At 43.8% G+C, this 14,285-nt stretch overlaps 1 protein-coding gene and 1 long non-coding RNA gene across 3 annotated transcripts in view; one reads left to right on the top strand and one right to left on the bottom strand.

The window, feature by feature from the left end:
* Positions 1 to 5,390: 5,390 nt before the first annotated feature.
* Positions 5,391 to 14,285, bottom strand: part of TBC1D13 (TBC1 domain family member 13) — a 44,356-nt gene continuing 35,461 nt past the window's right edge. The window contains exon 12 of one of the 2 annotated variants that reach the window (XM_033961555.1): positions 5,391 to 7,442. In XM_033961555.1, coding sequence (XP_033817446.1) covers positions 7,377 to 7,442 — 66 coding nt within the window. In that variant the 3' untranslated portion in view covers positions 5,391 to 7,376. Of the gene's footprint in view, positions 7,443 to 10,769; positions 10,867 to 14,285 lie in introns of those variants that run through there. The other variant, XM_033961554.1, reaches the window with a different exon arrangement.
* LOC117368176 lies at positions 7,442 to 10,721 on the top strand. Its single transcript, XR_004540914.1, has 2 exons — positions 7,442 to 9,255; positions 10,320 to 10,721. It is a non-coding gene; the product is annotated as an uncharacterized LOC117368176 (long non-coding RNA).

Here is a 14,285-nt window from a genome sequence, read left to right as displayed (position 1 = left end):
CTGGATTTGAAGGGGGTCAACAGGGCTCTTCATGTGCCTTCCTCCGCATGGAAACTCTGTGGTCTGTGATTCTGGCAGTTCAGCCGGGGGAGTTTTCTGACCTCTCTAGTTCTGACGGAGGCCTACTTACACATTCCTATTCGGGCCTCCCATCATATCTTCCTGTGTTTTGCAATCTTGGGGCAACACTATCAGTTCTGTGCACTTCCCTTTGGTCTGGCCATGGCTCCGCGTACATTCACCAAGGGGTGATGGTGGTCGTTGTGGCGGCATTGCGCAAAGAGGGCATTCTAGTTCATCCCTACCTGGACAACTGGTTGATTCGAGCAAAGTCATTGCAGGAGAACACCCGGGTCACGGCTCAGGTGGTGGAGTTTTTCCAGTCGCTGGGATGGGTAGTCAACCTTGCCAAGAGCTGGCTGTCTCCCTCTCAGTGCCTGGAGTATCTAGGAATGCTGTTTGACATCTCCTTGGGGAAGGTCTTCCTTCCGGAAGCCCGTGTAAGCAGTTTGCAATCTCAGATTCACCTGCTTATGGCATCCCGGTGTCCTCTGGCGCAGGTTTTCCTCCAAGTCTTGGGGTCGATGGCAGCTTCCCTTGATGTAGTGAGGTGGGCGCAGGCCCACATGCATCCTTTTCAGTATGCTCTTCTTCAGAAGTGGTCACCTCAGAGGCACAGTCTGGATCACCCTGTTCCACTTCCGGGCTTAGCTTGGGGCAGTCTTCGTTGGTGGCTCTAGACCCCCCATTTTGTAAAAGGGGTGAGTCTGGATCAGCCACAGTGGCCGGTGCTGCTCACAGATGCTAGTCCTCTCGGTTGGGGAGCTCAGTGTTTAGGTCACTCAGCTCAGGGCACCTGGTCCATAGAGGAGGCTTCTTAGTCGATCAATGTCTTGGAGACCAAAGCCATCCATCTGGCGTTGCTAGCCTTCCAGGCCTTTCTGATGGGCAAGTCAGGGTTCTGATGGGCAAGTCAGAGTGGTGTCTCAGGCCGGTGGCTTTTCAGTTGATAGTGCAGTCTTGGAGTCTGCTCCTCATGGACCTGATGGCCACAAGTGTCAACACCAAAACACCCCATTCTTTTGTCATCGCCTGGATACTATGGTTCAACCATGGCCAACGGAGGGGCTGTTGTATGTGTTCCATCTGTGGCCATTAGTGGGAGGCAGAGTTCTCCGCATAATTCGCCATCCGGGCCTCATTCTGGTTGCTCCGGATTGGCCTCGACTGTGGTACGCGGATCTGGTGGCGGATCCTCTGCCTCTCTTGGACAACCTTCTGACTCAGGGCTCCATCTGATTCAAGTCCCTTCTATCTTACAGCTTGGCTCTTGAAAGGGGTCGCCTAGGTAAGAAGAGGTATTCAGATAAAGTGATCTCAACTCTATTGGGGGTCCCGGAGGCTGTCCACCTCTCGGGCTTATGTGAGGGTTTGGCGTCTCTTTGAGGAGTGGTGTGATGCACATGGAGTGGTCTCTTTTTGCGCTTCCCTGCCTAACATCTTAGAGTTCTTGCAGGATGGCCTGGACAGGGGACTGGCTTGGTCTTCTCTCCGGGTTCAGCTTGCGGCCTTGTCAGCCTTTTGTGGGTTGTTGAAAGGTCAGCGTTAGATTGCCATTCCTAATGTGATTCGCTTCTTTCGGGTGGCCAAGTTGCTCAAGCCTCCCATACGACCCTCTGTTCCATCTTGGGATCTCAATCTGGTTCTGTCAGTTCTAGTGTGCCCACCTTTTGAACCGTTGGGCAACTGTTCTTTGAAGGATCTTACTCTTAAAGCGGTCTTCTTGGTGGCCATTACTTTAGCTAGACGTGTTTTTGAGCTGCAGGCTTTCTCTTGTAGGGCTCCCTTCTTGGAGTTTTCTAGGGAGCGGTTGTCTTGAGGCCTATTCCTTCCTTTCTGCCAAAGGTAATTTCTCCTTTTCATGTCAATCCGGCAGTTATCCTCCCAGTGTTGGGTAGCAGGAAGGGCAGAGACAGTTGAGCAAGTTGGATGTCAGTTGGGTCCTTCACTCTTATGTGCAGAGGACCCAGGAGATCTGGAAATCAGATCATCTCTTTGTCCTCCTAGTGGGTTCTCGTCAGGGGGATGGCGCTTCTGAGGCTCCTGTTGCACGCTGAATCCAGATTATTGCTTCTGCTTATCTTCTGAAGAAAAAGACTTCCCGAATTTCCCAAGGCTCATTCCACTAGGGGTCAGGCAGCTTCTTGGGCTGAGTCTTCTCTAGTGCTTCCAGTGGATATTTGCAAACCTGCAGTTTGGTCTTCTCTGCATTCTTTTGTAAGACACTACCATGTGGATGTTCAAGCGCGTCGGGATGTGGTATTTGGTGAATGTGTTCTGGTGTCGGCCCTTTGGGGCTCCCACCCTTAATGGGTACTGCTTTGATACATCCCATTCGTAAAGACCATACCAGTCTACCAAGCAATACAGGAGAAATTAGGTTCTTACCTGCTAATTTTCTTTCTGTTAGCTTGTAGACTGGTATAGTCCCCCACCCTCTCTGTCTTTGTGTGGTGATTGCAGGTTTTTGTTTTGCTCACGTGCAGATTTTGTTTTTTCTGTGGATTCTAGAATTTTTCTACGACTGGGGAGATGTAAGAACAGCGGCTATGGCTCAGCTGATGAGCTGTGCGCATGTTTTCTATACCAGGATTAAGTTCTACACATGTTCTAACAGTTGTTTACAGATGTTTGTTGTTTTTACACGCCTGTTCGGAGTATGTTTTACTGTTTTCAGTTGGTCTTTCCTTTGTTCTGCTTGGCTATTCGGCAGACTGGATTCCAAGAGGGAAAGCTACCCTGATATACAAGTTTGTTCTCAGTCTTCACCTACTGGTAGCAGTGAGGCATATAACCCATTCGTAAGGACTATACCAGTCTACAAGCTAACATAAAGAAAATTAGCAGGTAAGAACCTAATTTCTCCTTCTCTAAACCCAGCTTAATTGCACTGTACAAGTATATTACATAAAGAAATAATTTCTCTCTCTTGTTTTAAATGTGCTGCCTCTGTTTTATATTAGCCCCTCGTCTCAGTTCCATTTGAACCATTAAACAGCCAATCCCTCATGAATTTTTATAGTTCCTCCTGAACAGTTTTGGTTTTTAAAACTTCTATGGGTCTGTTATTCCAGATCTCTACCATACTCTCTATAAAGTATTTCCCACCTTCCAATTTCAGAGCACCCCTGCTATCTTCTTGCATTATTATAGTCTGTAAAAATGTCATATCCCTCCTCCCCCATTCCTTTACATCCCATGGATCAGTCCAGAACTTGCTTATTAGTTGTGCCTGTCTTCTCCTCCTGTTTTCTAGCAGGTGGAGATAGAATGCAGTAGAGAGCTGCACGGGGAACGGGGTTAGTGGGAATCCTGCAGGAATAGATGCAGTTCCTGTGACTCTGACGAGGTCCTGGGACTCCTTGCATTGTGGCTTCTCATGCTGCCAGCTTGCTGATCAGCACAGCAACAACCACACACACAGGCCAGTAGCTTTATGTCATCTGATCTATAGATGCATCAATTGGTAACCTCCCAGTCATGCTCAGGAAAACAGTACTTGGATGCTCATAGCAAGAAGCAATCTGACCACTGAATGCAGAGTTTGTAAGCAGACACCATTTGTAAAGCAGACGGCAGAGGAGGTGCAGGAGGGGATCAGAGGGCATTTGTGTTTGTGTGCTGCTGTGAGCCTTTACAATGCAGAATAGTCTTTACATTGCAAAGGCTCACTGGAGCACAACCATCCTGCCCCTCCTCTTCTGTAGTCTGCATTACAAAGGCTCACTACAGCACACAAGCAAAGTCATGGCTCCTCCACCTCTAAACCCTAGCTCCCTAAGGGAAGATGTTCAATGGGGAGAGATTTTGACAGGCTCAGCTATCCCTTAAGAATTGCCATACTGGAACTGACCGAAGGTCCATCAAGCCCAGTGCCTTATTTCCAACAGTGGCCAACCCAGGTCCTCTTTGGACCACAAGCCAGTAATGGCCATTTAAGAACCACTGTCATGGCTCACTCCCTCACAAGCTGCCGCTTTGCTCTCTGTTGCAGTCAACTTCTTTCCTCTCCTGAATTAGGCTCCATTTTCAGATTCAGTTTCATTAGTGACTAAACTAAACCTTAAGTTTGTATACCGCATCATCTTCACAGAAGTAGAGCTCGGCACGGTTTACAGGAATTGGTATAGAAAGGAACTACAATGAAAAGTAGAAGGACTTAGAAAGAGAGGTTTAGAGGGAATTAGTATATCGATGAGGGAGAAGAGCCAAGTTTTCAGATGTTCATCTTGTTACTTCATACACTTCATCAAGCTTATTTATTTAGGCAGTCCCGGCCTCATGAGGGGGAGGGGGGCGGTCAGGCTGGGGTGTTTAGGTCCCACTGGACCACCAGTACTAGGGTTTTTAGGGAGCCTTTTCAGATTGGATTGGTTGGAGAGAAGAGGTGGCATTAGACACCGCTTCTCTCAACCAACCCTCAACACTGCCTTGCATCAGGAGTTAGTTTTCTGGCAAAAAAGATGCCAGACAGCCTTTTTTTTTTCATTTTAAACATACAGGGGGTTTACTAATGACCACATTTAAATGTGGTCTGTGCTGAAACCATTAGAGCATTCTGCATACCCTAACACAGGTGCTGATCGCCTTTATCATCAACATTAGGTTTTGAGTATCAGCCCAGGTGTCTTATTCAGTTTCTTTGTTCCTAAGCGCAAAGGATAGCTTTTACTAAATTGTTGAATTTCATGCTGGCCTCTTTTTGAAAAAGGCAGTAGATGTGAATTATGTTTCATTGTCAAAATACTGACTGAGGGCAGCTGCACAATAGCATTTAAGGCAGAATTCTGTCAACTCTATCTCCACTTGCTGGTAGATGAGCATAACCCACAAATTCTGGACTGATCAATTGGATTAAAGGAAGTAAAATTAGCAGGCAAACTCTAATTACTCCTCCTGAGTATCTTAAGCCCGTCTGCAAGCCCTCCTATAGTTTTGGTAGCTTTTATATAACATGGGGTTTTGGGATCCTTATTTCCTTTTGAAAAAGTACAGCCTCTAGTAGAAACCATAGTACTCAAGTAGGGATCTCATTAGTACTGTACAGAATGATACAGTCTCCTGCGATTTTGCCACTACAGTCAAACACACTGAATTTTCCCTATAGCTTTATTAGTCAGGGCAACTAAGTTGGATAGGCCTCTAGCCTTTTCCTGTGTGGAAGGAAGAATTACACTACACCTGTGTATCCCTCTCAGGCTGCTCATAATAAGTAAAGACTCCTTGAAACCCCACAAGCTTTTTGCAGAGTAAAATGTTTTTCATTTGCTAACAAGAGTCGATGTCAATTGTGCTCCATCTGTAAAAAAAAAAAACCCAAACAAATATGCAGACTGAAGCCAAATTTCTTACCAAATCTTGATTTTTATTTAGGACAATGTACAGCTCATCTACTGAACCCACTCCCTCCCCTGTCTTCTCTATTTCACTAGCAGTAGTCATTAGTGTTCCTAAATAATACTGTAGCATGTTGTTCCTGGCTTTCAGGGAGAAATGCAAATAGCTGTGTCTTAAAGAGATACTGCTTTCCCTACCACAGAATGTTTAATTTCAACAAGTCAACAAAGTTATGGCTAAAGTTTAAAATGTAGTAAACAGAAAGCAAAAAAACTGACACAAGGGCTCAATGCTGAATGACAATTAAAGGAACAGGTAATAGACTAGAATTGATAAGTCTTGGCTGAAAGGAGTTTAAAAAACTAGACTCGAAAAATAAGGAACAAGAGCCAGAGATCTGCAAGGGTAAGTACCCCATGTCTATAATGCAGCCCAACCTCCAGCTTCTTGAATACTTATTTTTGAGGAGGGTAGAGGCAGATGGTTTTAAGAAGCCCTGCTTTACAGAAAATTACATTTCAGAGAGCCCTGAGCACTTTGTGAAAAGATCAGAACTCCATCTATGGATAGATAAATGAAATTCTATTTCTAGGCACTGCCAATCTAAATTTCATAAGTTTTGTACAGTATAGCTGGCACCACCTTTGAAAAGAAACCCGTGCCTGCAGTAAAAGAAGAAAGGGTGATAACCTAATTCAACAGCAACACCCCCCCCCAAAAAAAAAAAAAAAAAAAAAAGACAGCAGAGTTGTGCCCTGCAAACAGAACACATTCTACTGCAGGAATGTGTTCAACAACCTACCAGTGAAACCAATCAAAAATCACATTAAGGAGCAGATTTAAAAACAGGCAGCATGAATTTCTGCAAATTAATAAAGATGCATAACTAACATTCTTAAATTTTCCTTGTAAAAATATTTCAAGCTAAAGGAGTAAGTTTTTTCTCTAAGACAGTAAAGACTTATGAATACATCTTCACGGAGCCTTGCAGGAAAAATGTTTATTCGCCTTAGCTACTGCCACTCCCTTTCAACTAGTATCACGCCTGTCTTAGATGCTTTTTGTATAACTGAATGTCTTATATTGTGGCAGAGGTACTAGCTTCAGCTCTGCACAGTCCTGACATGACCCATTAAAATATTTGGGTAAATGGCTATACCAGTTGCCTTTTAAGAGCTTTGCTACCAGCCAGAACCAGTGCCTGCTGCCTACTACAAGACCAGCAGTAGTTTAACATTCCACTCCAACTACAAATGAGAAGGGGAGTGAGTTCTAATGAGCCAAGGGTTATAAGAAAAGCTATTAAAAAAAAATCAGCTACAGCCAGATAATTCCATTTTTAGGTGCATTTAGCCCAGATGACAGAGCTTCCTCTATACATACCAAGGACACATACATATACACCTCATGTAGTCTCTTGTTACCCTATTGAGACATTTTACTATGTCTTCACCTTTAGTCTTCAAACAGACACGGATGTAAATGAAGGGGAAATGCACCATTTTGTCACACTAAGTGTGCTCTTTTTAACTTGATTGTCGAAGAAAAATCAACATTCCAGGACACAAATATGCAACACAGACTATTGGCTTCTATAGAGCATTAATGATAATACATACAGCAACTCAACTGAAGACATTCATATGATCACATTTGCACCAAACCAGTGATGCAAGGAAGAGCAAATAAAAATAAAGATGGCTACAGTACCTGAATGCTGTAGCATTGTGGAAAATATACTACAATCAGTCAGCTCATAAAACCTTGCCAATCACACAGGTTAAGTTCCTAAATAATTTAAAATACGGATTTTGTTATAGAACTGGAGTTCTTGGGTGTATGTTCAAGACTTTGGTGTGGGTGTAAAACTGGCTGAAATCACTCAGTCTGTAAACAGGAATGGAGTCATTGTGGATTCCAAGTTAGTGTATAAACCAGCTCCCATAATGCACTACAGCACAGGTTTTCATCCAGAACAACTATTTGCCATTCTGAAGTTCCTTGGCTTTTTTAAGGATCTGGGAAACATCAAAGGCGGGAAAGTCCTAGAAGTAAATAAACAACCAAGCAGTGCATTACACATATACCAAACATAAGCACATTAACAGCAGATTAAGTCAGCCCAATTTATTTCCTAGTACAGACCCTGCTTCAGCTGTAGCACGTCTTCCCTGAAACGGTAATACAAGCCATGCCCTGCTGGCTCAAATGAAAAGGTCCATAAATCCCAGCATAACAGTGGCAGATTGTAAGTACCTGACAAGAATCCAAAAACCAGAAACATTTCTTGCAGCTCACTCCCATGAATAACTGGTGGCTAATCATGGTCTATAAAGCTTTCCTCCAGGAACTTATGCAAACTGCTATTAAACACAGCTATATAACTGTCTTGACAACATCCTCCAAGCTGCCACAGCTTGATTGTTCATGAAGTGAAAAAAAAACCACACTCAAATTTGTTCTTCTCATTGCCCCTCCACATGGGTGTACCTCCTTCTGCCAACAGCTGGAGCCTGAGAATCACTGGTTAAAAGCCTTTCCCCAACAAGGGGACCTGTGTAGCCTGCCCCCAGCCAGTATCCTCAATCTCCAGCAGATGAGGTAGGTGAGCACCTGTGTAGACTGGCTTGGTATTGTTGGTAGGAGGAACAAGGCCTTAACTCACTTTGGGGAAACAATCATCTTGGTCTCATATTGAAACAAACAAAATACAGTAGTTAAATCTGGTGAGAAGACTAAGTCTGGCTGGGCCAGACTGCAGAAGCTGGGGGTGTTAAACTCAGTGGGCCTGGGTCTGGGGCCCATGGATCCTGAGGTTTAGAGCCTTGACACCCCTCCCCTTAAGTGCTTGGTATTGAAAATGAAAGCAACCAAATGGAACCTGTTTTTGTTTTTTTAAAATAAAAAAAGATCTATCTAACTTGGAGACTCACAAACAGGAGCTCCAGGAGTTGGTATCCCATGCAGTGTCCTGAGTTAAGCCAGCACAAGAAGAGTGCACATGGCATCTCAGGGAGAGCGCAACTGCCACTTGGAGCACTAATGAATTAGCCTCTGCCATGCATAATCAGAGAAGCAAAAAGACCCCTCGGGCCAGCTCAGAAAACAGGGGAGAATCAGAAAGGTGAAACATGGCTCAGAAGAGATTTAAGGAATTAACTAAAACAAAAGACCTGATCCTAGTGGGGGGGGAGGTGACTCAATTTGGTTAGGAAACATGGCAGTTTTGGGTCTGGCCAAAGCAGGGAATTCTGCAGTTCTTCAGACACAGAAAGGAAAGTTGGGTGACAGTATACCATATGCCTTGGTACAACCATGCCCAAGCATTGGTCTGCTATGTTTTCCTTCTATGGTCCCTGATAGGCAAGAGTTAATTAAAAGGCAGGGAGTCATCTGGGGCTGATAATCCTGGGGGCTCTGGATTGGCCTCAGAGGCCATATTAAGGAGTCTCTTACAACTCATAGTAGAAAATCCTTTGGTATCCTCAATTTTGTCTTACAGCTTGGTGTGGAACCTGTTCTGGGCTCTTCTGGGAGGATGGGCTAGAAATTCAACTAAATAAATAAATTGCACTCTTTGGTAGGAGAAATTTTAGACTTCTTATACTTAGCCTGGCCAAAGGCTTGGCAATAGCTTTGTTTTTAATTCGGCTTGCATCTACAGTATGCAATAGGGGCCTGGTACAGGACTGCTCCTTGGTACTTCACTCCTTTCAGAAAACAAGAAACTTTCTGGTCTGGCTGGACGAGCTCCTAGGCCCAGGTAAAAAGCTGATATCCAATCTGAGCATCGTTAGGTGGGGAACACCCTGAATTCAGATGGTACCACTTACCCAAGGAACAGCAGGATGAGTTCAGGTAACTCCTCTCACCTTTACCTCTTCATTGGGTTTAAATCCCAGTAGTTCCAGAGATCTGGTTTCCCTGCTAAGTGTTACCAGACCAGTCCAGAAACTGTCCCTTGTGCTCTGCTTGTTGCATTTTTAAAGATTACTTTGAGTATTTAATGTTAACAAGAGGGTGGAACCTCTGAGTTTTGCTAGGTATAACTCCTGGGTATAACTTAGATCCCAACTCCTTGAATTTGGGGGCTGGGGCAGGGGTGGGGGTGGGGCTTTCCACATATTTGCTTTGTAATAGAGATACTGAGTATGTGCTGGCCCTACAATACCCCCAACACTATTTTCTATCCCCATTTGCAGGTTGAGGAGAATACCCCCTTTGCTTTGAATTGGTCTGACAGGACTAGAGGAAAGAAAGTAGCAGATAACAAATTTTAACATAACCACTTCCCTCTACCTCCCTAGGAAAGAAACATCCCTCTTCATACCCCAGCATAATCAGCTGACCTGTGCCCCCTGAGATTCAATCTGTCTTGTCAGGAGTCCAACAAGCAGTGATTCTTACCTGCTTCTGCCTCTGTCAGCTTCCCTGTGTACTCAGGAATCACATGGGGTCCCTTAGTCTGAACTTTCCAACTTGCATGAGAGCTAGCATAGAAGTGCTGCTCATGGACCTCCTACCAGCTGGAGAAGGGGTGGTCTGAAGAGATAGGCTAAAACTTGGTTGGGGGACTATTATGCATCCACCCCCTTTTTCTTTCTGTATCTGCTGTTCCAGTGAGCAGCCCTACCCATCCCAAAATCAGTTACTCATCTGCTCTTCCACACTTGCAACTTCAGAAAAAAGCTGGCAAGACAGCATAATGCAGTTGGGGGAGAGGGACTGAGTTTTGAAGGAACCTGAATAGGGACAAGTTAACATTGTTGATGATATAATCCTTGAACCTGGTTACTGCATTTGTAAAAGTTGAAAAAAAAGACATAACATTACAACTGGCTTTTATACTGCTTTGTACTTGCTTATTACTTGTTTTATGTATTTTGTTTGTGTTTTGGTTCATATGTGTTTTTCCCATTCAGTACTGCTCTTCCTCTTGAAAAAGAATCTATCGAAACACGGCTCGCGTTAAGGAAGCTGTATTTGTATTGGAATTGCTGTTGCTCATTTTTGGAGTTGGATTTGCCCATGTGGATTTTGAACTGGTCTTCTTGTGAAACACTTAATGAAGCACTTGCACCTATACTTTATGGATTAATTTCTCACAAACTGGGATTGGCAACATTTGGACTTCAGAGTTTTTAATTTTTTTATTAATTTTTTTGTTTACTGGTCATAGGCATGGATGTTTGAATGATTTATTATGCTCTTCCTGCCAATATTTGTATGTTTATTAATGTTCGTAGCTTATGTATGATGTCTTATGAATTTTATGATAATATTTATATGTTATAATATGAATTAAAGTTATTGTGGTGATTATATTTATGAATTTGAATTCTCTTATAATAACATTTTATACCGCAGGACCATAAAGCTCTATGCAGTTTACAAAAGAGAGCATAATGTAGGGGATGGAGGGAGATGAAATATGAAAATGTTGTAGTGAGCCCCAGGTGCCTGGTTTGCCTGAAAGAGACAAACGGCCAATGAGATAGAACATATACAGTGATAATATAACATAGCATCGTACTTAAACTGCATAACCGTAAGTTCAATGCGGTGAACAAAAGATTAAATATAACATAACCTAATGATGATTTAAATTAGTTCACTAAATATTTTGAAAAAAGCTGAGTTTTGAATTGAATTCTAAAGTGCTTGTAAGAGCAAGCACTACACAACAGTGGCCTAAATTCCCTGTCATAGAAAGCAGCATGAAATGCTAGTGTATGTTCCAAGGATTTCTTGCTCTTACAACCTTGAGCAGACGGAAAATTAAACAATGCATGTGATTCTCTCCTATGTTTATGGAATGCCTATGTTTATGGAAGCCTATGAGAAATCTATCAGTCATATAGTTTGGAGCAATACCATACGCAACTTTGTAATAAAGACAACCCAGCTTAAACAAAACACGCGCCTCCACTGGAAGCCAATACAACTCATGGTAGTACGGAGTCACATGATCATATTTCTTTAGACCATAAATTAATTTGACCCCTGTATTTTGAATCAGTGATGTGAAAAAGTATCTACTTTCCTCCTGCTTTCTTTTATTATTGTATATATTTCACACTGAATGGTTTCTGATCTGATCTTTAAACAAAATGTAATATTAGACAAGGGGAATCTGAGAAAAAAGAGGTTTTTTTAAAATTATTAATTTGTTTATTTAAGAAACAAAGTTAGCCATCACCCAAGTGAAAAAGTAAACTTTTCCCTTAGTTACTCATCAACCAGTTGAACAAATTTAATTAACAGATTCAGATGCATGAACACAGCCAGACTTGACTGCAACCAGCTCTGTTGAATCTAAACTTAATTCTACATTGAGCCTTACTAGGAGAGCAAAGTAGTTGCCACACAAATAAGAAAATAAATTTCTCAACCCGTGGTATGCAATGTTTGGGCCCTGAGCTTCATGTTGATACCTGCACACGCTGTTCCACCTTACAAAAGTGCTCACTAAAAGCTTGTCGCATTCATCAAGAGGAGCTCTTTAGGTCGACTATGAACACCGGAAAACACTCTGCGGTACTGGCGGTAGCTGCATCGATATCAGCATCAGATGAGATTCCAGCATCGGGAAAGCCAGCTAAGAAGCCAACAATCTACGTCTACTCCAAAACCACCACCCCTTCCTCCTTAATGGCCGCCATGCCCGCCTTCCTGCCTGCTGATGTCAGAGGGAAGCCTTCCGGATCAGTGGGGGATCCCAGTTACTTCTTTCCAGGTGGGCTGCTCCTTCCTGCCTTCAGTGGCCCTTGTTGCAGGGATGTGGGCAGTGGCTCTTGCATGCTGCTGAGCAGGAAACCTTCTCTACGATGTCAGAGCTTACGTCAGAGGGAAGGCTTGTGGGTCAGCCACGTGGAGCGTGTAAGAGCCATTGCCCGCATCCCTACAACAAGTGCCGCTGAAGGCAGGAAGGAGCAGCCCAGCTGAATGGCCCTGGAGTGAGCAAGTAAGGGAGAGAGGGGACATGACCTGGGACAAAGGGAGGGGGGGAAGGAGCACGCTGAGACACGGGAGGGGCATGATTTGGGGACAAAGGCTAGAAGGCAGGGAGAGGGGGCACTAACTTGGGACATAGGAGGGAGGGAATCGAAAGGGAGAATTGCTGGCATTAGTGTGTGAATGAGAGGGAGAATGGTGCACATGGGGAAAGGAAAATTGTTGGGCATAGAGAGTATTGAGGTACAGATGCATGGGGAAGAGAAGGATGAAAGGGAGAAATGTTGGATATGGTGGTGGAGAGGGAACAGAGGGACAAATTGAAGGGGATGCAAGGGGGAGGAATGTTGGACATAGTGATGGAGGAAGAGATGTGGCATGGTGCTGGAGAGGGGTGATAGAAGGAGAAATGGGCATGGGGCTAGTGAAAAATGGTGCACATGATCCAGGGATGAGAGAGGGAGAAATGTTGGATGTGGCAATAGAGGGGGTAGGAGAGATGCACCCTGGAATGGATCTCTCTCTCTTTCCCCACTCCCTTTGCATCAAGGAATGAGAGAAAGACAGATGGACAGTGAGGAAGACAACTCATCCAGGAAGTCCCAAAATATTTAGGATAATCACCAAAGAATTGCAGGCCACCCTAGCCTCAGCTATGATCAGTATTCATGACTCCACAATATGAAAATGATCATGCAAAAATGGGATTCAGTAGCAATGTGGAAAGCACTGCTATCCAAGTGTAATATCAATGCTCATCTCACATTTGCAAATACACACCTGGATGGTCCCCAACCTTTTGGGATAATGCTCTATGGACAGAGGAGTCAAAAGTAGAACTCTTTTGGACAACACAGATCCCATCATGTCTGGCAAAAAGTAAATATAGCATTATTACAAACACTGCTTATACACCGCAAATACCTATATAAGTTCACTGCGGTTTACAATCATCAAGAGTGGAGACAATATCCAGAAAAACTAAATATAAAAAAACTAAAATGCACACATTATTTTGCTTTCAACATAAAGGGGATCTTTTACTAAGGCGTGCTGGTAAGGATAGTGTTAAAAGTGAACCGTCACTAAGTTTTAAGAAACTTTGCAACTGCCCGCACCACGCATGCGAGAGTGCCTTTCCACCTAACCTAGGCTCGCGGTTCCTCAGTTCTTCTTTTACTGCGGAGCAAAGTGCTTTTTTTCTGGACCGTCCAGTCGGCATTGCCTTCAACCCATATTGTCATCTAACTGGCCTTTGGCTGTTGGTTTTTCCTTACTTTAATCATTTTGTTTTCTTATATAAAATAAATGATTATTTTTTTCTTCACTTAGGCCTTTCATCCTTTGTGTGGGGCTTTTAAGCCTTCGTGTTATTCTTCAGCAGGTTTTCTCCTCTAGTTCATCATTGAGTTTAGTTTTGCCATCACAATTTTTCTGTCCATGTCAAAACCATTGACAGACTTTAAAAAGTGCTGTCGGTGCCAGCAGCCTATTTCAATCACTGACCCGCGTAGCTGGTGTTTGCAATGTTTGGGCCCTGAGCTTCATGTTGACACCTGCACACGCTGTTCCATCTTACAAAGTGCTCACTAAAAGCTTGTCGCATTCATCAAGAGGAGCTCTTTGGGTCGACCATGAACACCGGAAAACACTCTGCGGTACTGGTGGTAGCAGCATCGACATCAGCATCAGATGAGATTCCAGCATCGGGAAAGCCAGCTAAGAAGCCAACAATCTACGTCTGCTCCAAAACCAAAGAGACAATACCCTGCAACATCCTCTTCTTCCAAACCGCCATCATAGAAGAGACAAAAGCAGCAGCGACCTCAAAGATCCAGCTCCTCAAAAGCCAGCTGTCTTTTTGACATGCTTCTAGAGAGCATGGCCACCATATCTCCTTCTCAGTCTCTTCCCCAACCTATTGGAGGTCAACT

Source organism: Geotrypetes seraphini, chromosome 10 (genome assembly GCF_902459505.1).
Source record: "Geotrypetes seraphini chromosome 10, aGeoSer1.1, whole genome shotgun sequence".
Taxonomy (NCBI): domain Eukaryota; kingdom Metazoa; phylum Chordata; class Amphibia; order Gymnophiona; family Dermophiidae; genus Geotrypetes; species Geotrypetes seraphini.
Note: the sequence above shows the minus strand (reverse complement) of the source record. Positions and strands in the feature narration are given on the sequence as shown.